We start from the raw sequence: 25090 nt of genomic DNA, 5'->3' as shown, positions 1-25090 counted from the left end.
AAACGAGACACATAAATTCAAATATAGGTATCATTAATTTTGCAAATATTTGCCAGCACCGACCGATTACCGTCCGAAATGCTGTCGATAAAACATTGAAAATACAGTACTTATTTCACTTCTTCGACCCAGTTAAACAATAGAACAGGCTGAACAGCCACTAAATGGGAAAAATTATCTGATAGGTCAGTTTAACTCTATGAGTTGACGTTATTATTTTGCGTAACACGAGAAAAAAATTATAACGATTACCATATTTTTACGATTACCATACCATTACCATGTAGCGATTACCATATTTTTTACTAATTACGCAAAGCGTGCGTGTAATAGTCGCTGGTAGTTTACTGCTAGCTGATTTCAGATGCTCATACACAGTCACACAAACAGCTGTTGAACAAACAAAAGCTCACTGTACCGTAAGTACAGTCTAGGAACGGACTACACCAGCATTTTTCTGTTACGTATTTAAAAATTTAAATATTCTATGAAAAATCATATCGATCTCCTTGTCCATTTGCATAGAAGAAAAAGAACCAACAATGGCTTTTATTTTTTCAAATAATTCTTTTTCCGATTGTAAGTGTCCGTTATTCAATTCTTTCTCAACTGCCGGAAATATACCACAGTCTAGTGGATGCACCAAACGCCCTTTTGCCGGCCACACTGTCAGCGATAGCCACCTCTTGGGATATCGCTCGTCCAGGAAGTGCTTTGTCCTTTTGGCACTAAACCATGGAGCACGGTCATGCTGCAGGATCAGTTTTCCATCTCTTTCCATAATGTCGTCGATCGTTTCCACCACTTGACAGAACTCTTCCGCTGTCAGGGGTGGACAGCGCGGCAGTGCACTGACGAACCGATGTCTCTTGCTGATTCCCATGAAAACGGGAACAACCAACTGCACTGGCCGTCCGTTGACCATCCGCCGTACAGAGAAGACTTTCTCATCGGTAAAGAGAACATTAGCCACATCCACCTGCAGAAGGACTTTCGCCAGGCGTTCGAGTGCAACCGGCCATGCCGTGTTTGCTGACTGCGTTCGACACACAGCACAAATGCTCATATCGAAGTCAATTCGCTCGAAAGAAACGCATCTGCAGGTTGAAGGTTCGTTCCCACGGGAACATCGTATATTGAAAGGATATTCTTCAGCAATGGCGCTATTCGATATCGACACAAACGGCTATCACTTTGTTTTGCGAATGAACGCACAGATTGAGCATACCAGAATCAGGTCATAAAACCCATGCTTTTCTCGGCATATGCTTTGATAGTATTTGCTGAGCTCATCTCTGTGAAATCGATATCTTTTCGACACAGTATGCTCAATGTAAATGAAATATGTTTTCAGTTCATAATTTGATCAAGTATAGGCTATCGAGCTCTACGCTAAATGATAAACAAATCCGCTTAAAACATAATATCACAGTTCGAAAATGTCTTCAAAATAAAATAAAAACAATTCACCGGTTCCGCAGACATTCAATATCCTAATTGCTCGACCAAAAAATCATACCTTTAGGTGAAAACAGGTGAATTTAAAATGAAAAGATGGTTCTCTTCTTTCTTAATCCATTTTATCAACTTCTCAATGGCTAAAACTGCATGGTGTTTAGAAAGGAATGGCTCAAGGACAGCATACAATTCGAATCCAGAAGTCACCTATATTTAAGCAAATGTCGAGTAATTGTGAAATAAAACTATAAAAAATAATAAAAAATTCACTTACCCATCCTAAAAGCATTTCCGTATTGGATGTAACAACTATAATTTTAGCAGCTCTGGTTGGCGAATGCATCCGCCTATGGAGATACCGATAAAATTCTCGTAGTTTTTCCGCCTGATCACTGCTAGCATAAGGAACCGTCACAAAGGGACTGGTCAACTGAGCTGCACTGGTGGATTTGTAAACAAAATGTCGCAATTCCGCCACTCCAGACTGAGATGTCGAATAATACGACGTGGTTTTCATTGCCGTCAAGACTGCATTCAAGTCACCAGACGAATCCATTTTCTGCGATTAGGACAAAAGGTTATGTACGTTGCGCGCTGACTTACAAAACAGCATAAGACGACATAAAGTAAGTGAAAATCAACAACCTTTTACCATTTTAAATTAATTCCAAAAGTAAAATTCGAAAAATCAGTTTATAGCAGACAGTTGGAGAAAACCATGCACAGGTTCAGTAACCGATTTCATTACGTAATTGCAACACGAGTAGTTAAAAAGCGATCAACCAGCTACAGAAACTGATAATTATCATATTACATATTAGTATATAAAAGAATAAAAGAACTTCCCGCAATCGGAATTACCACAGAAAAATTCTGCGACGTACCGCGGAAAAGGATGCAGCGGATTTGGCTAAAGTGTGAAAGAGTTGCGGATCAACGCCAAGATAAACCAAACAAACCGGTGAGTCCCGCAGGTACGAAATGTAAGCATGAAGAAACCCACTACAACAATCAACGATCGGGTACAGTTTTCATTACGCAACATGTAAAATATCCTAACCTGGAATCAAATTTCGGCAAACAGATAGGCATCCATGATTCGGCAGTTTTAAACGAATCGGATGCATCGATTAAGTTAATCAAGAGGCGAATATCACCTGGATGCAATACATATTTTTTCAATCTGGTAATACTGATCAACTGCCGGTTCACCATTACAATGGCAAAAACCAAGCCGGGAATTTTCTGGCAGGAGTGTGTAAGATGAGTATTAATGCTTTCGCGTACTGAAACCGGTAATGGAAGACACCGGACACAACCCAAAAGAAAGCCCATGTCCACATCAAACCAATCAATCAAATGATCCAGACTTTTCTCCGTTCCAGCCAACATGCGTCGCAGATCAAAATTCTGATGACGCTTAAAGATTTTGGTCAACTGTGGCAACGTTAAGACACTAATCACAAAATCATATGCATAATTCAGGTAGATCAGCAGCTGCCGGTCGGTTTCGCCCGTCCGCGCTACCGTCACCAAGATCAATGGGGTCCGCACCAGAAAAGATATGGATGTCCCTATGGCACTCAGGTTCCAGAGATTATCACCATCTGTGTCGTTTATCACAGAAACCAGCGCTTGCATCACGCCACACAACGTCACCAATTTATCCTCTTCTCCGTGTCTGAAAAGAAAAAATTCATAAACACTTCCAAAAAAATAATCTCAGAAAAGAAACTACCCAATAACGTATAACGACGAAGTCAACAAAATTTCCTCGACTGTGCAACGTTATGCGCGAGGAGAAATATTTATCAGCGAAATCATATCTTCAAGTTTACAATAAAAAATTTGAACAAGCATTAACAAGCTGCAAAATAAACTCAGTAGTCAAAATTAACGAAACATCACATTAACGGGAACACTAGCATCGTCATTTTAAAACCCATATTTTTACCGTGAATAAATGGGCTTTCCAGAATCACTCAAAATAAACAGCTGCCTGGTCTGATTTCTCCACCATGTCATATTTGTGTAATCGGGCCCATCTTCCGTCGATGGACTACTGCGCACGCTGTCGCTATCTTCGGCAATCCCTTCTGGATGTTTCTCATTTTCATCACTATTTCTTTCGTTTTCCAGTTGTCCGAACACGGCTGCCGTAGCCGAATGTCTGAGTGTGGTTATGTCGCGCGGAATAAACGCCGAGGTACAAGTGACACCGAAATGCCCATCGACAGAATCCGAAGAATGCGTCACTGTTTCTTCACAGTCTTCCACATCTGTACCATTTTCCTAAAAGTAAAAATTTTAACATCCATACTAAATATAAGACTAATAACATCAACCAACACTTACAAATATCAAAACAATTTTTGCGATGCAAATTATAACAAAAATAAAGCATCCCGAAGAAAGACGCACGAAAGACGCCATAAGCAACCATATACAGTCAGCAATCAGCATCATACAGACAATTCATAAAATCGTATTTTTATTAAAAATCGCACGACATTCGAAAAAGATTCAAATTCCTTACCTGCTGCTCATGGACTCCACTTTCCGGGGATTCCACTGTAGGAAATAAGCTGCCTTTTCTCGATCGCGGACTTTTCTCGCTGATATCCTCATGAGCATCACCAATAACAAAATGCTGATCCTGTTCTGAATCGTGTACCGTGCGCTCGACGGTGACAGTTATCGCCTCGACTTCGATGGTCGAGGCGCGAATTTCGCTGATACATCCGGAAGAATGATGGAGACGTCGCGAAAAACTGGCACGGTGTTCCGTCAAATGTGAATATGTCGACGGAGAGCTGGCGACATCAAAACACGGAACAGTCAACAAACCCGGACTCAGACGTTCCAGTGCACCAAGAGCGCGATACTGATGCTCCGTGAAGTCATCCGATAAATTGTGGGATGTGTCTTCGTCGAGAACTAGACCATCCATAGTCAAACGTCGCAACACGCAGTTACGCAGATATCACAAATGAAGCAACTATGCGAAGTCCTTAGCGAGATCTCTGATACTGGAACAAGTGTAGCCACAGTTTGAATTGTGGAACTTTATGGAAAGCTTCCATTAAAATTTTACCAGAGCTGGCGAATTTTATCCACCAGAAATAAATAAATTTATAAACCACGTCATAATATACACAGCAGCTGGTATAAATTATTTTGTTATTGTGTTTTTTAAAATTAAATGCAGGTACGCCACGAATAATGGTCTGTATAAGACAGTGTTATGTCGATGTCGATGCACTCAGCACTGCCTGAACAAGAACAGCGGTATTTCCAGTGTATCTGTATGCCCTGTTCATAAGTTCCGGTCTTATAAGGAAACTGCCTTTTAATATATCGTTTTGCGGGGGATATTCTTAGCGATAAAGCGGATAAAATTTACTAAGTAGTAAGTACAGGGGTTTTCTTAAAAATCCTAAATGGATTTCCTAGTCAGATTTTTTTTCGTCTGCGCTTGGCACTGGCAGTTTTGTCTGGTGATTTTTCGTCTGCCACCGCAGTGTTGTAAGCAACGCACCAGTCAGGGAAACAATAATATTCTTCCTCTTTTCGTTTTGTTAGCGCCGACTCTCTGTCAACACTTTCACGAGGGTCACGAAATCGTCGAAATGCTTTTAGTCAGAGAACTTGCATGCGATCAAGAATACACAGATGTCAATGACCGACAAAAAGCAAAATCCCAAACAAAATCCATAAAAAACAACCCACAAGGCAGTAAAATAATTCCAGCTGAATCACTTCCACGATGCTACAGAAGTATCCGCACACAGATTATAAGCTCATCACAATTTCTTCTCGAACCTGCTCACTCTCAGTCGGGATTATGTCTGTGTATTCAGCAGCGGATCTTAATCTAAAAACAATTGGCCGCTTTTTTAGCTCAGGATTGGTCCTGGAGAGATAAGCCATCCATGAAACTAAAGAATCTTTCGTTGCCGATCCCGTAATGCACATTCCCAGTATTTTTCCATTATCTTGTTCATGCACCGATGGCTCTTTTGCAAATTCTTTAGGCTTTTCCGTTTTAAAAAACAGATCCCAATCCGTATTTGCTGCACAACAAAGACCATTTATTACTTGCATGGCAAATTTTCCATCTAAAAATAGTCGTTTAGAAACAATCAAACCCTTACTGTCAACTTGATGATGAGGAGCTGGTACGTGTTCTCTACCGGGTTCTAATAATCGGTCAAGTTCATCCCGTAGAATAAAATACTTCAAAGCGCTGTCCCGTAAGTACACCTGAAACTCGCCTTCAACAAACAAAGGACGATCAGGTGGAAGATTAGAGATCAACTCGCGCTGGTCCGGACAAATGCAGCTGGCTACCCAGGTCTTATCGCTCGCAGTCGGAATTTCCGAAGTCTGAAAATTAAAATTTCGTACTTTTTATAGTAACGAAGGAAAATCAAAGGTACAGAGATGCAACGCTGGCGGGTAGATGCAACGCTGGCAGGTTATAAGACAGTGCTGCAACAAAATTACCGACTGTATAAACACAGAAATGTGTAGAGATTTACTGGATTCCTGAATTACGATACTCATTTGTTATAGTTCGTAAACAAGACATAATATCTACTACATACTCGTATAAAATTAGAGATCCATCTCAAAATCGAAACAACGTAATCAACCGTTCATGCGTGATGTAAGTCCATAAACCGAAACTACTAACATAAAGTCAGAACCTGCCCGTACAATGCAACGTTCGCGAAAAATCACACAAATTAAAGTTATAAGATATTCAGATTATAATATACGAGTATACATCCAAAAGTCACCGAAGTGAACAAAACACATCTCCATGTGGCATGATGAATAACTTACTGAAAAATTTAGCATTTCATGATTTGAACTGTGAATTGACCCTATGGATACTTCCCGTACCTGAAAAGTCGTAATTTCTCGCCTAAGATCTGGACTCATTCGTTCCAAAGCTAATCGCGCTTGTTCAAGCGGATCTTTAGGCAGAAGCATGGGTACAGGGTAGGGATTTGCATGTTTAAATTTCGGAAGCCAGTAAAACATTCTTTTCAGTTTCCTCATAACGATCGACCGATCTCCAAATGAATTTAAAATAATATGGTATAATTCAATGTCGGGGATCACAGCTAAAGAGAAAGCACATAGTTGCGATTATATTAATGTTTGCCCCTATGATTAACAAGCCACGATAGTCAATAGGCGAACGGTCGTAAATGGATATCCAAGCATGTTAAGAAGAAACAGGATACGGCGATGATTCGCATTACAAATCATGGCCGAACAGAAACCCAACAACCGTTTCTTACCATTATGCTCCATTTCACACAGGACATCGATGGCGCAATCTTGATGGCGCGGATAATGCATGAATTCCACCTGCCACATATTCTGCGCAATGAACTTGCCTTTGGGGAAAACGTTCAAAATATCTTTATACACTTCCAAATCTTTATGCACTCCGAATGCCTGAAAAAATATAACGTGTGCTTTCTTTACAAGACTAAATCAGCAACGATTAAGTTCATAACCGATAAGGCGATAACCATAGGCGTACGAAGTTACGAACAGTCCCAGCTTTGCTCAGTACCTTCATCCGTTTTAATGCAGCGTAGATGAAGTCCACGTGGTTTGCTCGACGGATATCACGCTGGAGAAAACTGGCTATTGCCAGCTGAAATGTCGCTTTATTGCGTAGATCTTCCCTGATTTCATCGAAATACAACGTTTTCCGTTCAATTTCCGCTGCTTGCCTCAAAGCAAGAGCATCTGGTTTCTTTCGTCGCTGGTCGTCAGTGCGAATCATTGGTTTTTTCTTTTCTTCCCCTTTTTTCTCCTTCTCCGGAGGTTTCCACAAGGTAGGAAGTTTCAAGGATCGAGCGTTACGCGGAGTTATTGCGCGAAAATTACTGGACCCCAATCTGACAAATAAGTGCGATCTGATCATTTTCAAACGGCAAAGAACACTCGAAGAAGTCCAGGCACTGTTCGTGCTACTGATACTGGATCTGAGAACGCCACCCTGTCAAATGATAGTTTTCCGGAAAAGTAGCCAAACAGGGAAAAGAAATAACAATCAACTACAATTGGTACGTACTTATTTGTGAAAAATAAATGAATTTTATTTTCAAGGAATTGAAGTTCTGCTCAAGTTTCTGAGATGCGGATTATAATCCGGATCTTTGCCACACAACTTAGTAGCTGGCTGGCTAGCGAATCAGATAGCGATTAAAGGCGTTTCCGGTTTAGCCGACAACCCGGGCGGCCGTAATTGTGTCACCCTATTAACAGCTGACAAGAGACAACACTAATAAAATTAAAAAAGCCACGCAACATTCCTACTTCAGCTGGTGAGAAACCCGCTTCTGAACTTCGATTCTTCTGCCTCTTTTGGTTACTGGTTATTCGTTTCTGTATCTTTAGCAACTATTGTTTTTCAAGCCATGAGCACTCAGCGGAGTACAGTTTCGGCGCGCAAGCCGCTATCGGAAAACGATCCGTCGCGCACTTCGACCACGCCAACAGGAGCACCGCAGTCCTGGATGGAACTCCACGAACCCAGAGTGCTCTTTATTCTGACATGTGTCGCGATGGTTGTATCCTTCATCGGCTGTGCTGAAGTAAAGATCTGGTTCATGGAGGCAGCGCCAGTGCTGGTTGCCATTCCCTTTCTACTTCTGCGTTACCGCAAATTTCGCTTGACACCGCTGTTGTATCGCTTGATGTTTTTGCACTCCTTGATCCTTCTGGGAGGCGCACATTATACCTATGCCAAAGTGCCCATTGGATTTTGGTTCCAACGGATGTTTAATCTGAAGCGCAATCATTATGATCGCTTGGGGCACTTTGCGCAAGGATTTGTTCCAGCAATTTTGGCCCGCGAGGTGCTTATTCGCAAGGAAGCCGTGCGTAAAGGAGCCTGGCTCAACGGCATCGTCATCTGCATTTGTGCGGCGTGCTCCGCTTATTACGAAATTGTGGAATGGTGGACGGCTGCGTCCGGAGCAGATGATAGTGGAGATTTTATGGGAAGCCAAGGTACCGTTATGGCGTTATCAACGTGTGATAGTGTCAGTATGGTTAATTTCCGGTGTGCCGCTCAGCTTGGTGGTTGTGTCGTACTTAATTCGGTCAGCAATCACCGACTCACCATTGTACAGGTGTATTAAGTATTCATTATATCGTAAAGTTTGCAAAAATTCTGTTTATCTGGAAGTCCGCGATTTTTCATAGCCGTATGTGTTGTTTTTCTAGGTGATATTTATGATGCACAATGGGATATGTTTTTATGTGTGGTGGGAGCTTGTTGTTCCTTGGTCTTCCTGAGCGAAAAGCACGATGAACAACTGGCCAAGATCAAGCGAAATGAGAAGTTTTAAGCTTGCCTCGGTGAACCGCGTTGCGACTTGCTTTTGCGCAGAATTTGTACGTCTTGTTATTACATTGTTATTTTGCGGCAGCTGACCATGATTACTGTTTCAGTCGTAAGCCAAAATTCAAAAATGACAATAATTATTAATTTTTACTACATTTGTTAGTTATAGTGACTGTTATACGAACGTCTTGCCATTTTTAAGTTTAAAGTTACCGATTTGTTGATTAGCTTTCTATTTGTTGTCGAGATCTTTGCTTTGTTATTCTGTCCTGGGACGTTTCAAATGGACGCAAAATGAACTTGAAGCTGTCCTTTTTCCCCAAACCCAAAAGTTTTAATATGGTTTAATTTGGTAGAAGTGGTCTTTTTTAAACAGTCGGATTGGAACACATGCACGTTTTGCGAAAATTAACGACTTAGCCACTAATAATTACAGTGCAAGACGAATCTTACACGACGACACCACAGCATTCGCATTAGTGCTAACCGTAACCGAATGCTGCAGTCATCACTGATTTGACTGATTTCCAGTTTTTCAAAATTAATAGGCACAACTGGAATATCCAGACTCCAAAATATATGCCACAATGATGTAATCAATAAAACCAACAAAATTGCATGCTCACAATTGAATATCAAGATGTATACTAATATTATGGAATATGCTGACCCAAACTTTAAGCTCCGAAACTAATGTCTGATGCCTTGTGGTTTCTCAATTACAATAATTAGGTTTCAATGACAATTCGAGACTGTATTCCTATCTGGTCGGCCGTTACATTTTTGCACTAATTGCTTTTGAAACGATGGGACCATGGGGACACTCTGCTATTGGCATCGTAAAAGAATCCGGCAAAAGACTGCAGCTACATACCGGGGAGTCTCGCTCACACGAATTTCTGCGACAACGATTGTCGCTTGAAATTCAAAAAAGGGAACGCGACATCTGTACTCGGGACTGTTGGTGAAGCGGACAAATTAAATGAGATTTACCTGTTGTAACTCTTTCTTGTATTACTCTATTATGTTTCGATACATTGCGCCTTGTGTTCGATTTGACCAATAAAGATTATATATATTCCAGTTACTTTTAGTTTACTAATTACACTTTACTAATTACAGTATCTTACAATTAGGTAGACTAGACTACTTACTAAACTGCACGTACGATTTATATATGGTTGTACGGACATTAAAGCGACCAAGTCAGTAAAAAAGGTTAAACAGAAGTTTTTAATGTATAGCTCGAAGCAAGTGCGGTACATATAGTGGATCGGTTATCTTGTTTTTGTGCCCTTTGGCTATCGACCGGTGGTATAAAGCACTGCTACACATTTCCGAATATTTTCTTTCTACGCTCGATCAAGTAGGAACTCCGCGAGTCTGTCAGAATTTGATCTTGATTAGAGCTGAAACTGGACTGTTGGATTCCACTGTATTGATATGGCATAATCTTCTGCACTTCTGTGCGTAATAAAGGTCAAAACGGTTCACACACCTGGATCTACGAGCACAGTTACTGGTACATAACTTACTGCCATGGCGGCACCGGAAGCCGGGACACCAGATGCCAGTGCAAAAAAGCGTCCAGTTTACCAAGACGACGAATTCTGGTACGGCATGTACTGTAGATGATATAATTCCATTTGTGCCGTAACTGTATTTCACCAATGAGTTGAGATCTAAATCGATCCAAAAAACATACAGTTTTTGAATTTAAATCAAATTGTCAGTTTACATTAATCGAGACATATTTTAGCTAATTATGAATTTCCAGGGAAGACCATAAAGGCTGCTTAGTTCCATTGCCATGGACCTTATCGCTACCGCAGGTAGATGAATTTGAAGCGCATGATGGAGATATCTGCGTTGTTTCTTTCCCAAAATCAGGTATCAAAACAGTATTAATAAATCATTATCAGTTTCTGGGGGAAAACGTTGGTAACTGACTCCACATGCAAGGAATAAAATTCTGGCATTCCTGACAACTTGGTAATATAGGAACCGGGTGGCTGTCGGCGGTAGTTTTGATGATTGCGAATGATGCGGATGCTGCCTGCTTACATGCGGGTAAACCGGTACAGGTTATGGTGCCGATGCTGGAACAAGTTCTTCCCACTGAAATCCAGCACCCGGAACTTCGTAACATACATAAGCTGAAAAACATGCAAGGACCAAGGTTGTACGCCACGCATTTGAGTAAAGACTCGTTACCGAAGCCAGTCGTGGAAAAGGCTAAAGTACGGCCGGACTACTGACTCAGATTGTGGATTTTGTGCTATGTTATGTGGGGGTTTCGTTTTTTACGTACTGCACGCCAAAATATCCTAATTGTATCCTAACTACGCAAAGTTCACTCTTGAACCTCGGCTTACTAAAAATACGAGCTTACTAAAATGCTCTACTACTCTGTACAGATGAAATTTTTTAGTTTCTTTATGAGAAATTAATAATGTTGTTTAGGTGATTTATATATACCGCAACCCGAAAGATGTCATGGTGTCCATGTACCACTGGCTCCGTGGCCTGCGCGCTGTTGGATTCGATCGAGACATTCGATATTTGGTGGACGAGATGGTCAAGCCACAAGGCAAAATTATGTATGCACCGTATTTCGATAACATTGCCGGATACTGGAAAATTCGAAACCAACCGAATATTTTTGTGTGTTCATACGAGCAGATGCGAAAGGTCAGTTGGGCATAAACGTGTTACTGTTTTCCCATTCAAAATCAATCTAGCGCTTTTCGTCTGTAGAATTTTCACGCTTCTGTAAAAGAGCTAGCCACTTTTTTGGGAAAAGAACTGAGCGATGAACAAATCCAACGCATATGCCATGAATGTTCGTTTGCCGAAATGCAAGCCAATCCTGTTACGAATCGCCAGGAACGCGATCATGTTGTGGGCGTCTATGACTCTCAAATTTCCCCCTACATTCGAAAAGGTAAGAACAGTGATGACACAAGCGCATGGAGCAGACCAGTAGTGCGGATATTTGGTTGTTTGAAGGGGCTGTTGGAAAATGGCACGACACGATGGACGAAGAATCGAGTAAAAAGATCGATGAATGGATACAACAAAATCTGTCACGTCCGGATTTAATAGATTTCGGTTTTGAGTTCGAATAGATCTGATTTTACTGTGTTAACATCAAAATGTTTATTTAAAGAGCAACGCCTATTTCTGACAAGTTATATAGATATACGTACTTTGTCCGTACATCACAAAGAACAAATGGCGCAAGTGCAAGTACGTAAATGAATTACTTCCGCTCGGTAATCAGTTCTGTGAAGAAAGTTTTATTTCCTCTATCCATCAGAGTTTACTGTCAACTTCCATTGTTGTTTAGTCATGCCATTATCATTTAGGCAATTAAGTAATGTAATGCAAATTAATTAGATTTTGTACACAACTGCGGATACGACACAAATAACCAGTCATATATATGTAAATACAAGCAATATCAGCAATTATAATGCATAGCATCCCGATGTATGTTGCACGTGACAGTTACTGACTGCTGGAAAAATTCACGGTGCATAACAAATCATTTCAGAACCTTATGTGCGCATTAGAATATTTGCCTTATCCAGGACTGGGTATGTTGCACTGTTGACCAGTTTCGGGACTGTAACAGTGGTCTCCGCATAACAGTTGACCTTTGGCGCAGACAACGGCCGAGAGGCATTGCTGTCCGATCAAGGCTGCAATTCGGACATAGTTTTTAAGGATAAAATGAATACATTGTATTCTGTACTACACAAGGCAAAAGCGGACATGATATAAAAACAGTATATCAGACCAAAGATAATAAAGCTACGGACTACTAGACTTACGATTATAACACTGCGTTCCACAAACGATTTCCCCTTTCTCACACACCACACCGTTGGGAAAGCATCTTTGACCGTGGAACGTGGAATAACATTTGACACCTTCGCATAGTTTCATGCCCTTATCGCAGATCACTCCGTCGATGCATTGCTATACAAATTTCATTAAAAAAACATAATCTACCGGAACAGTTGTGATATAGTACGAGTATGCACACACTGCACTGCAGTCGTAACATTTAGACACTTTGCTTCACTAGCATTCTTACGCACAGCGAAATATTTCTTATTGATATTTATTATTACTGTATTGCTAACTCAGCGGATACCACTAATGCATAGAGAGAAATAATTTGTTTTCATGTCGTTAAGCGTAATCTGCAGCATACTAAAATATTACCTGTCCGTGGAACGGACTGTAGCATTTCTGTCCACACAGCCGCTCGCCTTTCTTACAAATGATACCATTCAGGCACTGTTGCTCCAGAAATGTGTCGTAGCAAGCAACCCCACACGGTCTCTGATTAGGGCCGGGGCAGATAATATTAGCAATGGACAATTCGATGGTAACATAAAGAATAAAAAGACCAACAATAAGCGCCATGATTCAGCATGAACAATGTTGAAAGGCTAGTAACAACTTTCGCGATCGGCAAATTTTTGCGACAAGTGCGAAAAGGTTACCGGCAGGTGACAAGGAAATTTGAGAAACGATGCGTAGCTAGCTAGAAATTTTGTCAAGCGATTGCTATGGAACGAAGTATCTAGTAAAGTTGAAAATATTCCGACAATTTATATTTATAGCGAAATCTGCAGTCCGCCGCCGAGGTACTTGTAATTAATTATGCAGCCGAGTGACGAAAAGGGCACGTCCGCAGCGGGCTGGCCGGCATCTGTGGTACACGTTAGCCTTGCTGTGTATTGCACATACTTCAGCCAGATTAAGTGTCCTTGCTCTGTTGAGTGCACCCCGTTGTGGGAAATTGCCAAGGTGCCGTTGAAGATCCAGTTTTACGTGGTTACTGATCAGTACTGAATATACTGAGAAACACTGATGATAAGTAATCCATATTATTGACCAGCTTGTGACTCTTTGTGGTTGCAAGACAAGTCTCTTTTCCAAATTACGGCATTTTCCTAGTTTTGAGTTCGTCAACCCAACACGACTGTTTTCAACTTGATTTACATATATGCTCGCGCTGATTTTTAACCGAATTATTACAGAATTAGTAATCTATTAATTACCGAATTAAAAATGAAAATTCCACTGTAATTAAACAAACATTATAAAAATTTTGATACATAGACCCAGTTAATTGTAAGCAACCTTATGCACCTGCTAACTCACTCTAATCCTCTCCCTGTCCACGGCTTCCGGGAAAATTCTTGGACTGAAACGACAAAAACGAAATCGGGCTATTGAGCTGAATTAATTATTTAACAAAAGGTCGAAAAATCTGTACGCGGAATAATTAGTCTTTACAATTATTAGCTCGAAGCCCCAAAAAGTAAAAACTACCGGCATAATGGCATTCATACGCAAAGCCATCCGAAACAGGTGATCCCACACAATTTAACATATAAGTAAGTACAGTAAAGGTAACCACCCCCTTCTTATGGGCAACCACAGTCCGGTTGGAACTAAAAAGATGAGAGCGCGACAGCACTTGCAGCTAAAATTATGTCAAAACCAACAAGGTTTTTTGGCTTTTTCGGGTTATTGTTATTCTTATCGAGGTTTTGGGAATTTTTTCGAGTCTTCCTCTTCTATGCGAAAATGTCAGAGCTTGAATAGGTTACAGACTTACAGTATTCGTATTGGGTGGCTTCAGAAGCCTGGATTTGCAGGATTCGCGTGAAGTGGATTGCGAGTTGGAAAAAAATGATCTGACTGACAGTTCGTTAGGTATCCTCGTTTTCATGCTAATCTGCTCCATATGAAAGAGCGATGGATGATTTAAATAATCCATTTGCTTTGGATATGCAAGAGGAAGCTCGTCTTACGGATGTGGACGCCATTCTTGAGGATTTACAGAATGTAAGATGCATGCGTACTAATTTTGTAGTATTTATGCGGAACTTTGAAGTTGAAATCATAAAACCAATAAAGTGAGCTACTTAGTTACTTAGTCATATTACTTTTGCAGTCGCAAGTATCCGAATTCGATTTGCCACCAATTGGATCACTACCGACTCTTGAAAGTATTTTGGACGAGGTGCGTGGCAGCTGCCAGTTGCTACTGAGCAGCAGATGTGATTTTGGATTTTAGTGTTGTGCGGAAATGGAAATTTTTATCTGAAATTGTTTAGAATGACGACGACGTGGGAACAATTTTCAATCAAGATCCATCGCTGAGTTTCGACTCCAGTGCGTCCTACACTTCAGCTGTGGAGGATGCTGCTGTTGCGTTTTTCGATGTTGTCAGCAGCGTATCGTAAGTCTACAAAAGATATTTTAAAAAATGAAGATGCGAATGCAATGCAGTAGTTTTCCTTTGATCGTTTCGAAGATATTTTTATTGGAGCTTTTGGCATATAGTTGTTTTATTTACTCTTAAGTCTTAAGTTGTCCATTTGATGCGTTTGATGTTTGAACGCTTTGATTACGTTCATCGGAAATTTTTGAACACAAAAATCTGGCTTTGTTGATAAAAATTTATCCTGATGTGAAATGAATAAATTTTTCTGTGTGAGTTGTTTAAATAGTTAAATATTTCTGTTTTGTTGCTTTGCAGATCCATTAAAAAATGCGCTGCCAGTTTGAAAGCTCACGACAGTATCATCAAATTGGCGAAGCTGCGGAATATCACAACTAGCATCAGCTCTGCAAAGCCGGTACGTTTTGGCTCGCAGATTTAACTTGATCTCTTTGGTTACTGCAGTACAGTAATTTGGTTTTGTAGAAATAAATGTAGAATCATTTAGATATGCACAATGGTTCTGTTAGTCAGAATTCTCAAGCCGCTGTTCATGTACATGATATCATATGTTAGGATGCGGCAATTAATTATGGAAATCCGACAGTGGTCCTTGTTGGCTTGAAAATAGCGGTTGGTACATCTACTGGCTACGTTCTGGTTTACGGTAAATTGTAAAACTTAAACTGTTGTCTTTCTTTTTGGATGCCTCTGTATTTGTATGTGGTTTAAACGTTGGTTTTATTGGATGTCGATCTCTCATACTCACACTGCAGCAGTTAAAATTTGAGACATCTAACGTAATCGTAAATAAATAGCGTTAAATTCCAGTAAATATAAATAAATAAATTTGTTACTGTCGCTAAATAAATTTGTCACTGATATTTGCGTAATCATGTTGTAGAAGAATAAACTGGTTTGCTTGCTAGATTTAAATCAGACACTTATATTCCGATGTCCTCCACCGGGAAAAGACGCGGGTGCAGTTTCGGCTGTTGATTTGAATCGAGAGGAACGGCGTTTGTTGGTGGGATTTGCCAAGGGAATGGTAAACTTTCTCGATCTGCTGATATTGTAAATACGGAATTCATGTCAGAAATAACTGATTTTTAGCTGGCCTTGTACGACTTTGCGTCGGGAAAGTTATTGCAGACGATCGAAGATGCGCACTCATATGACTGTTCGGTACTTCACATCAGGGTCAGTGAAGAAGTTGTTAACAAAATCTATGAGTACATTCTGTTTCAACTGAATTCATGACTAATAATTCTGTATTGATCATCAGCAGCTTGTCATTTTTCTGTAGTATACCGACAGTACGAATTCTGCGATATTTTTGGACAATGGGGGATCCGTATTCCTTTTGGAAACAAAGTACGTTTGTGGCAAATATGTTCATAAAATGTGTGGCGTCTGCGTTGGTTTTTTATAAAATTATGTTGTAACGCCGTTAACAGAAGGTATTTGCGTACAATGCGTAGTGTATTTACGAATAAGACCCATCTTCCATGGACGTTTTCTTTTACAATTTTGAACGCATATTTACATTTTTTCAGACTCGGAATTGCATTTTAAAGCTCTAATCTCCTGAATGCTTGTGTTATCTGGTCACGATCCTTTTGTAGGAGTACCCTTGGTCGGCGTAATTCTACGTCTGCGTGCATATTTTCCGGAAGCAAAGGAGAAGCATTTGCAGTGGAACCACTAAGAATCTTCGATAAATTTCCCTTGCATCGGTTTTCAGAGACCTCAGTAGTTGCTGTAGCATCGTTGAATAAAGTAAGACGGTATGAAATATGCAGCGAAAACTGTTCTTGTGACAGCTTTATAATTGCAGGTTATCATAGCGGAAATAAAGCCAGCTTTACGTTCAGTATTTTCATTTCCGATAAACGCCACGCCTTTGAAACTACCGCTTTTGGAATGGCATATTGTAACAATTCAGAGCAGCGAGGCTGGAAAGACCATCGAGCCCGTGCTTGCTGTAGCGACGGGAAATGGGATTGTTTTTGTGCAGGTGTGTGTAGAATTTAAAGCTATTCAAGTGGGACTGGCGTGTGGTTTTACGAACTGGCTATGTTTTCTGTGTTGAGTGCTCGTATTGGTACACCATAGCAGTTGAACTCGCATAAAACATGGTTGATGTTCATTGATGTCCTTGGTTTATACATTCAAAATTTTAGAATTCGTTTCAAATTTTATCTGTATTTTGCTCGTAAATTTTTCCAGGTTTCTGCTGAAACAAATCGCACTGTGAAATGTTCATTCATCCAACGGACAACGGTTCCTGCTGACGTTGTTAACATGAAGGTGGGTAAATTTGTAGAAATATCAACGTGCAAAACTACTTTTACGCATCAGTGTTATGATGATTCTGTATTAATACTTGCTTTTAGTGGTTAAATAATTATATCGTTGCTGTTGTGGACATCGATGAAAAGTTGCATATTATCGACATTCGCAATCAGAATGTTTTGGATTCCGTTGATTTGAGTTTTGTTGGAGTTGTCTACCAGTCAAGTTTTTTTAAAGGATTGGCCACGACAAGAGCCGTTAGTCAGGCAATGGTAAGGCACACCAGCGTATACTGACGTTTCGAGCTTGGACTACTTGAATATGTGATATGGGTATTCATTTAATAGGCGTTGGCTGGTAATCGTGCCTGTTCACAGTCTATTGGTACATTCCAAGGACAAATGGTGTTTCTGGGAGTTAAAGGAGTTTTTGTTGCTTCCTTGCGGATGTGGTTTGAAGTACGCTCAACTGAAAAACAGTTTTTTTAAATTTATCAGTGTGGTGTAGAGTGGGATCTCTTTCGCAGCGCGTTGAACGCCTGGTATCAAAAGGAATGCCTCTGGAAGCGCTGCGCTTTGTGTTGGATGTATATACTGGAACGGCTACAGGAGTACTGGGTGAGAAGCATTTGGATTTATCTGTACATGACTGTGTTTTGTTTCAGTATTTAGTGCTATTTTACAATAAAATCTGGGCATTTTCCGCAGTGTCACTTTTGAAACACTTTTATTTCTGAATTTTTTCTAGGAAACTTAAAAAGCTGTGCTGTTATTTGAAGGTTTGACGAGAAATGCTGTGGAGCGCAAAGGAATTTTACGACGTCAAGTGCGAAATTTGATACAAATGGCCGCGGATCGTTGCTTGAAGTCTGTACCCGTTCACGGGAAGATCGACTCTCTGAAGGAACATTACGAAGTGAGCAGTATTATTAGTGTGAAACTCTAAGGATTTTGTTTATTTATCGCATGTATTTATCAGGCAGTTATTCCCTTGTGCATTGAAGCATGCGTTTCAACTGGAGACTTGTAAGTTTGTCAGCCATTTTCTTAGTAAATAATTCAAAAGATCGTATAAAGGTCGTGCAACATGTCGCAATTTCACCTGTTGATAGGGAGTATTTATTTGGACCACTGTATGAGAAATTCGCGTTCGATGTTATGGCCAAAAGCGTCTTCCTGCAGTGCCTTGAGCCTTTGATACTCAATGATGAGCTGCATGAACTATCTCCCATTGTCTCCAAAGATTTTATTGAATTGTACGAATCGCGGGATCAGTTCGCCACAATTGAATCGTGTATTGTTCGGCTAGACGTCACATCTTTCGACATTCATCAGGTTCGAAAGAATGAAAACTTGCCGTAAAATACGAAGGCGTTAATTGCAAAGGTTTTTTTAGGTTGTCAGTGTCTGCAGACAGTACGATTTATTCGATGGGTTGGCCTATGTATATCTGACGGCATTCAAAGATGCCCGGACTCCGCTGGAAGATTATTTGTTGAAGCTACGAAAGGAAATGAAGGATAAGCCACATTTGCCCGGTATAAAACTGCAATTACTCATTAAAATTTCTTGATTTTCAGTCTTATGGCACATTTTATGCGGTATTTGAGAGCGCATTTGTGAGTTTGTCTGTTTGTAGATGAAATAGTTGCTTTGGGCAACAAGGTCATCGTATACATGAGCTGCTGCTTAAATGGCCTCAAGTATCCTAGTGGTATTCCTAACGACGACCGCACACTGCAAATAGCCGTGGAAGTAAGTTTTTGATTGCGAAATTCGATTTTCAGATTCTGAATGTGTGTTCCTTGCAACGATGCAAAACGAGACGATAAGTGATTATACGAAAATAAAACAATACGATTATATTAAGTATATTTTATCGTAAAATAGTCGAAGATATGCTTCTTTTATAGGTATTTCAAACATTACTAGCACGTCATACGCGACAGCCGGATAGTGATGAGCCTGTATTTGCGCATCTCCGCACACTTTTAGATTTTAACGCCAGAGAAACTTTGAACGTTTTCGTGATGGCTTTTAACCAGCCTTACTTTAACGATGCGAAAGGGTGAGTATCCCGGATACTGAAACATTATCAGGATTTTCGCAGTTGTTTGTATTTAATACAGCAGTTTTATCGATGCTTCTGATAAATAAAACACCGAATTTCCTACCATTAGGTAAGTGTTTTTTTTTTATTTTATATTGCAGTTTGGAGTTACAGCAGCAGCTGGTCGATCGCCTGCAACAGGTGGTTGTACAATCCACCGAATGTGAGCCTGGGCAAGTTGCCGGTGTGTTTACGTTTATTGCGCGTCAGATGACTAAACCCGATGCCAAGATCGTGATCAATAGGATGCTGATTGAACAGGTGAAGTCTTTGTTATTTACAAAAAATGGTTTTACTTATTTGGACTTCTGTTAGACATTGGAAGTATTATGTGACCCAGACGATAGACAGCGTCACGACGAGCGAGAATCTGCGGTAATTGAACTGTATGATTCGGGCGTGTTAAAGCACATCAGCGATAAAACGGTCATTAAAATGGCGGAAGATGCGAAATTGTGAGTATTGCGTTGCACTTTGCCTTGCACGCAGTTAAAGTGTAAATATAATAATGATCTTTCCAGTAGTGTGTCATCATTTCATTAATTTGGTTTTTGTTTAGTTTCCGCCTGTGCGAAGTTTTATATGAAAAACACAACATGCACGATAAACTTCTTGGGTGTTTTCTGGATGATGTCCATCGGAAGGTACACTTGTTCGAATTGTTCTGACGATTAAAGCGAAATTTGTTGTTTATTTATTTTCAGTCTCAAGTTTTCAAGTTCTTGCAAAGAGTTTTCGTCAGCCCGTTGTATGAAAAACACGATAAGAAGCTGGTGAAGGAGATGTGCGTCACACGTTTTCGGGATTTGTTGGCAATTGACCGACAAAAAGCAGCCCAGTTGACCGTGACTTCGTTGTGGAATGAAGTACCATTACTTCTGAAAACATTGGAGCCAGACGTTCAACAGCAGTACATTTTTATGCGATCGCTTTATGACTTCATGTATGACCCACTTTTTATTTTAATCACATTCTTTAAAACAGACACGTGCATTTTAATTTGTAAATGCATATCTCTTATGCGTACTTGAATTCTTTTTACTTCTCTTATTTTGTGACTGATCCTCCATTTTGGTTTTAGGTCTCGCATTCCTTTCGGCGCAGCGCAAGATACAAGCGCTTTCCCACCGCAATACCATGACATTTTCATTGAGTTGATGTGCCAAGTCCGACCAGATGTAGTTGGTGATCACATCCGATTCAACGACGATTACGACCCAGACAAAGTTTTAGCTGTAAGAATGGGAGATTTGCGTGTTGCTATATACGATAGCTTATGTCGAATGAACTTGCAGATATGTCGCAAGTATGGTTTAGTCAAACCGGAAGCATACTTACTGGAGAAGAAAGGCGACACCAGCAAAGCTCTGGAAGTCCTATTGGACGATCTAGATAAACGCATCCAAGCCTATTTGGTGTCCCAGGCGAAAGAGTTATCTCCTACCGAATATATACGAAGTTTACGGGAAATGTCAGAAAGTTTAATATTGTTGACGGAATTCTGTCAGCGCATTGGAAGCAAAATGGATCACGATAAGCGTGAAAAGACATGGTTGATCGTTCTGGAGCGAATGCTGGAAGCTATACGGCGTGTTGCCGCGGAAGTTCCTGAGGAGCGAAAGTCTGGTAAGGAAAACGCTCTTGATGTTCCGTCATTTGTTATTGTGTCCTTACTGTACGTGTAGACCTTCGTCGACTTTGCGTGGATTTTCTGAAGAGTATGACTGGTCAGGTTGATCTTCTGGTTTTATTGAAAAAGATTCTGGAGGTTTGTGGAGCAATTCCGCTGTTACAAAAATTACTTTGTCTCATTACCGTGCGAAATTTTAAAGGATCCAGCATATAACCGGGGTAAATTTGGAGAATTACGGGAACTTCTGTTGGGTATTGTAGATGCATACACTTATGAAGAGGTATATTTCCTGCCGCACAAGTACTTTAAACCGCTAGTTAAATTTCTATTTTGATGATGTAAAATTTAGATCTTACTGTCTTCTACAAGAAACCTGTTGCATAAAGATATTCACAATCAAATGAGCCGCATGAAGCGAGCTGTTTCCAAAGCTTTATCCGCAAAGAACGATCGATGCCTGATTTGTGATGCTTCTTTATTGAATACGTCTTACTCGGAACCCTCAGAAAGCTCCAATTTAGCTATTTTCCGGTACGTATCGCCAAGCACGACCGGGGCGAAAATTTGATTAATGTGGTCAAAGAATTAGTTGTCACTGTCACTTTTTTAGTCTTGAGCTTTAAATGATTTTTCGTCCTTTAGGTGCGGACATGGATTTCATACCGTTTGTGTAAAAAATGTTCAAAGCCCATTGAAAGAAACGTCACAAACCACGGGGAAACTGGACGTACTGAAATGTCCAGAATGTCCTCGCAGATAGATGACATACCACCTGTGATAACTAGACGCTCAATTAGTGATTGCGGATTTTTATTTTTGTACCTTTCTCACATCGAATGTGTCGTACAAATGGTAAAATAATAAATAGTTTAGAAAAAACTTCTTACAATATGTTAATGGTTTAAAAAGTGAAATACTTCCCGGTCATTAGAAACCCGCAAGTAAGAGCTATAAAGGCTACTCTACATTTCAAATGGTCAGTAATACCGATATCCGTTCTACAAAATTATCTGGTTCTTGTAATTCTGAGCTAAGTCTTTTCTTGGCAGTACAATACAATTTAGCACCATCAGTTCCGTGGGGACCGAAACGTTTGCTCCTACAAAAACAAGGATACAATACAATTAAAGACACATGGCCATGGCAACACATGGTCGACACATGGCAACATTGATGATTTACCTAAAATTGTAATGGATGGGTTTAGGAAGCCTTTTTCGCTAAATAATGGTGTGTGCTCAAGTTTAGCAAATGGTTTGTTCGGGTTCGGGTCATTTGGCGTGCCTACAGTTACAAAGAGATTGAAATTGAGATCATTAGGACAGAATCCCTGCCATATGAAAACAAAAAGGTACACACCTTCGATTCGGGCCCAACTACCCACTATGCTTCCCCAGCCAACAATAGCATTCAGAATACAGCAATTATCCTACAAAACGGCACGACTGACAATTCCTCATATAACGGTTTTAAAATTAATTTACCGTTACCGCAGTCACAACATCGTCCAGCATTACTGCATCTCGTATTCGTGTTCCTGCACCGATAACAACGTTGGCGTGGATTGAGACATTTGGACCAATCTGTGACAAACGGATACATAATATACAGGGCGGCATCAACGTGTTACAAAATTATGCACAAACAAAATACAGGAAATGTAACTAAAAACCTGAAAGTCCACAAATCGTATTTCTTCTGATTCGCATAAGGCAACATCGTAGCGTTTATTTAAAATTAGTAACACACAAATTTTTGTCAACAACGACTAAGATGACGTTGGTTCGTTAAGAAAGTAAGTTATGAAATTTGGCAACTTACTACCGCACTAGGATGAACTTTAGCACTTTCGTGAATATACACATCTCCAATAATGACTGGTCCACTTTTTGCTAATCTGTCTGGATGAGTCTGGTGGTACAGCCTCAGGTAGTGTCGATTGGCATAAATAACTGACCTTTAGCGAACGATTAAGCATCTCCAAAACACCATTTTAACCGAAGAAAACTGCAAAACCTGAGTTACCCCGCAGTTTTTATCTGGCTCCACCAGCCATTGGTGTGATAGACAAACGCTCCTCCGGCGCGGGCAAGTCGAGTGATGACATCTTTCTCCAAAGATAACAACTCTGACGGTATTGCGCCGGAATTACCAAGGCTAGCTTGTCGTACTAGCGAACTGCGTCGGGATCCGGCCACATCGTATAAACTGCAAGCAGAAGGGCAAAAATAACACTAATAAACTACACTGAAGCACTTCGACACAAGGCAGTAAAAAACAAGAAAGCATTTTCAAATTTAAAAAAAATTACTGAGTTAACCTAACATTTGGCTGACCATTCAGAGAAGCTGCATGTCTGCAGATCCGGGAAAACTACGGTATTACTGTTATACAGAAACAAAACCGCAGTAAAGTACGAGTAGCAAACAGGCAACGGAGAGAGGGAGCCGATGGATGTAAGAAATTCGCGCCGAAGTTTCGTACTCTATATAATCATCACCGGCACCCGGCTCTAGTTTCCCGTATATGATGTCGCCAATCATGGTGAAAATTTCGGGATGAAGAATGTACACTCCACAGTTAACAAGACTGCTGACATATGTCCGCGGCTTCTCTACATAGTGTCTGATCTGTAACGCAAAAACAGCAAGTAATTAAACGAATCACATGGGTTAATATAACCGTTGTACTCATCTATCGGCTTACCTCGTGTGTTTCTCGATTTTCGACGATACACCCAAAGTTCATCGACTGGGTCTGCAGTGCCTGTGTACAATTACAAAAACACAATCATAACTGCCGATCGAAAAAAAACCAAACAACTGCAAACGCACTTCGGTACCCATAATCGTCAGCAATGCTTTGCTGGCTTGTTGTTTCTGTTGATGGAATTTCAGCATTTCATCCAGACGGAAATCGGCGCACACATCTCCATTCATTAAAATAACACAATCGGGGCCGCGAAAAAGAATTTGATCTCGAAAATGATAAATCGATCCAGCAGTCCCCAGAGCCGTAAATTCCTGAAGATAGCTGTAAACGATTCTGTTAAACTCTTATTCAAATCAAATTATGGTGTCTGTAAGGCATGTGCAGCCTAAACAACAAGAAGAAAATTCACGCTCACTGCTGATCCATCCAACAAATTCAGAAAAACATTTTACCGAATGTGAACATTATGCAAATGCGATTGAGCGGCGATGAACTGATTCCAGAATTCGTTCGGAGGAAAATATCCAATCAAAAGAATTTCCTTTAGCTCACGGATCTACAGGTAAACATTTTATGATCAGCAATTCTATCCATTCATTCATTTGCACTTTGCACCTTGCAGCATGCTTCAATGTGGTGCTGGATAATAGGAACCTGGAACAAATGAAAAAAATAGCAAAATATTCAATAGTAAGAAATTTTGTCACACTGTCCGCAGACAATAGTCACTGGACACCTATGCAACTGCAAACAGCTGAAACAAGTATAATGATCTTACTCCGCCAACAGGAAACAGAGGTTTGGGTATATCCAGCGATAATGGTCGAAACCGAGTTCCTGGACACAAAAAAACAGTTTTAACAACCGATGTGATAAATATGCTGCAGCTGCTAAATAATCCAATACAAAATGTCAACACAGACCTTTTTCTGGACCTCCAACAAGTATGACGGCTTTAACATACATGGTATAACTCTTTCTTTTCTATCCCGGACAGTTAGTTGGTCGGACCGCAGCAGCGATCGCAGTTTTACGGTCACTGGACAATGCTATTTATCGCAGAGAAAATTCAAATGAAAGAAATTTGAAATTAAATAAATATTGTATGGAAACAGTTCTGCAGACTTCAACTAACATTTATAACAACTTCCAACAAACAGATGACGACGTGGATGTTTTGGTTTATTACGCATGATGTCAGTTAACACTACTGACTGCCAAACGTATGGCGGTTGGCATACGGATTTTACGAAGT

General features: G+C 40.3%; 7 protein-coding genes across 12 annotated transcripts; 3 read left to right on the top strand and 4 right to left on the bottom strand.

The window, feature by feature from the left end:
- Nucleotides 1-360: 360 nt before the first annotated feature.
- Nucleotides 361-4681, bottom strand: LOC129581618 (vacuolar fusion protein MON1 homolog A-like). Its single transcript, XM_055472808.1, has 7 exons — nt 3995-4681; nt 3413-3750; nt 2519-3139; nt 2343-2460; nt 1733-2017; nt 1520-1665; nt 361-1163 (listed from the first exon to the last, which is right to left on the bottom strand). Exons 1-6 carry the CDS (start codon nt 4406-4408, stop codon nt 1522-1524), a joined length of 1920 nt encoding a protein of 639 aa, XP_055328783.1. The 5' UTR covers nt 4409-4681; the 3' UTR covers nt 361-1163; nt 1520-1521.
- Nucleotides 4682-5078: 397 nt separating this feature from the next.
- LOC129581574 (evolutionarily conserved signaling intermediate in Toll pathway, mitochondrial-like) lies at nt 5079-7706 on the bottom strand. Its single transcript, XM_055472723.1, has 5 exons — nt 7052-7706; nt 6771-6930; nt 6367-6590; nt 5613-5844; nt 5079-5531 (listed from the first exon to the last, which is right to left on the bottom strand). The coding sequence occupies exons 1-5, from the start codon at nt 7406-7408 to the stop codon at nt 5251-5253; spliced, it is 1254 nt and encodes a 417-aa protein (XP_055328698.1). The 5' UTR covers nt 7409-7706; the 3' UTR covers nt 5079-5250.
- LOC129581575 (inner membrane protein YjdF-like) lies at nt 7057-9146 on the top strand. 2 transcript variants are annotated; one of them, XM_055472725.1, is made up of 3 exons: nt 7057-7811; nt 7885-8499; nt 8716-9146. In XM_055472725.1, exons 2-3 carry the CDS (start codon nt 7905-7907, stop codon nt 8838-8840), a joined length of 720 nt encoding a protein of 239 aa, XP_055328700.1. In that variant the 5' UTR covers nt 7057-7811; nt 7885-7904; the 3' UTR covers nt 8841-9146. The 2 variants fall into 2 exon arrangements, with proteins under 2 accessions (XP_055328700.1, XP_055328699.1); XM_055472724.1 differs by having other exon boundaries at nt 7057-8499.
- Nucleotides 9147-10202: 1056 nt separating this feature from the next.
- LOC129581656 (sulfotransferase 1B1-like) lies at nt 10203-12147 on the top strand. 2 transcript variants are annotated; one of them, XM_055472858.1, is made up of 6 exons: nt 10203-10449; nt 10614-10726; nt 10838-11076; nt 11300-11527; nt 11594-11780; nt 11846-12147. In XM_055472858.1, the coding sequence occupies exons 1-6, from the start codon at nt 10376-10378 to the stop codon at nt 11962-11964; spliced, it is 960 nt and encodes a 319-aa protein (XP_055328833.1). In that variant the 5' UTR covers nt 10203-10375; the 3' UTR covers nt 11965-12147. The 2 variants fall into 2 exon arrangements, with proteins under 2 accessions (XP_055328833.1, XP_055328834.1); XM_055472859.1 differs by lacking the exon at nt 10838-11076 and having other exon boundaries at nt 10614-10668.
- LOC129581657 (uncharacterized) lies at nt 12130-13449 on the bottom strand. Its single transcript, XM_055472860.1, has 3 exons — nt 13070-13449; nt 12673-12820; nt 12130-12540 (listed from the first exon to the last, which is right to left on the bottom strand). The coding sequence occupies exons 1-3, from the start codon at nt 13271-13273 to the stop codon at nt 12422-12424; spliced, it is 471 nt and encodes a 156-aa protein (XP_055328835.1). The 5' UTR covers nt 13274-13449; the 3' UTR covers nt 12130-12421.
- Nucleotides 13450-14351: 902 nt separating this feature from the next.
- On the top strand, nt 14352-22152 carry LOC129581637 (vacuolar protein sorting-associated protein 8 homolog). Of its 2 annotated transcripts, XM_055472833.1 has the most exons (30): nt 14352-14707; nt 14817-14885; nt 14980-15104; nt 15405-15504; nt 15663-15753; nt 16016-16134; nt 16200-16286; nt 16393-16460; nt 16712-16865; nt 16924-17103; nt 17316-17396; nt 17483-17653; nt 17729-17839; nt 17908-17998; nt 18160-18296; nt 18360-18406; nt 18493-18715; nt 18777-18918; nt 19020-19135; nt 19294-19448; nt 19592-19751; nt 19806-19945; nt 20050-20134; nt 20195-20433; nt 20572-20725; nt 20786-21116; nt 21176-21258; nt 21323-21403; nt 21473-21654; nt 21766-22152. In XM_055472833.1, the coding sequence occupies exons 1-30, from the start codon at nt 14618-14620 to the stop codon at nt 21881-21883; spliced, it is 3930 nt and encodes a 1309-aa protein (XP_055328808.1). In that variant the 5' UTR covers nt 14352-14617; the 3' UTR covers nt 21884-22152. The 2 variants fall into 2 exon arrangements, with proteins under 2 accessions (XP_055328808.1, XP_055328809.1); XM_055472834.1 differs by lacking the exons at nt 14352-14707; nt 14817-14885; nt 14980-15104; nt 15663-15753 and having other exon boundaries at nt 21766-22149.
- On the bottom strand, nt 21904-24987 carry LOC129581639 (mannose-1-phosphate guanyltransferase alpha-B-like). 3 transcript variants are annotated; one of them, XM_055472835.1, is made up of 13 exons: nt 24759-24987; nt 24614-24672; nt 24451-24489; nt 24288-24391; nt 23958-24156; nt 23830-23889; nt 23608-23753; nt 23149-23331; nt 22945-23080; nt 22608-22706; nt 22483-22552; nt 22306-22407; nt 21905-22222 (listed from the first exon to the last, which is right to left on the bottom strand). In XM_055472835.1, exons 1-13 carry the CDS (start codon nt 24799-24801, stop codon nt 22122-22124), a joined length of 1341 nt encoding a protein of 446 aa, XP_055328810.1. In that variant the 5' UTR covers nt 24802-24987; the 3' UTR covers nt 21905-22121. The 3 variants fall into 3 exon arrangements, with proteins under 3 accessions (XP_055328812.1, XP_055328810.1, XP_055328811.1); XM_055472836.1 differs by having other exon boundaries at nt 22614-22706; XM_055472837.1 differs by lacking the exons at nt 24451-24489; nt 24614-24672; nt 24759-24987 and having other exon boundaries at nt 21904-22222; nt 24251-24382.
- Between the last annotated feature and the right edge of the window lie 103 nt (nt 24988-25090).

This window comes from Paramacrobiotus metropolitanus, unplaced genomic scaffold (assembly GCF_019649055.1).
Source record: "Paramacrobiotus metropolitanus isolate TYO unplaced genomic scaffold, Prichtersi_v1.0 Parri_scaffold0000006, whole genome shotgun sequence".
Lineage (NCBI taxonomy): Eukaryota > Metazoa > Tardigrada > Eutardigrada > Parachela > Macrobiotidae > Paramacrobiotus > Paramacrobiotus metropolitanus.
This window is presented reverse-complemented; position numbering and strand designations above follow the sequence as displayed.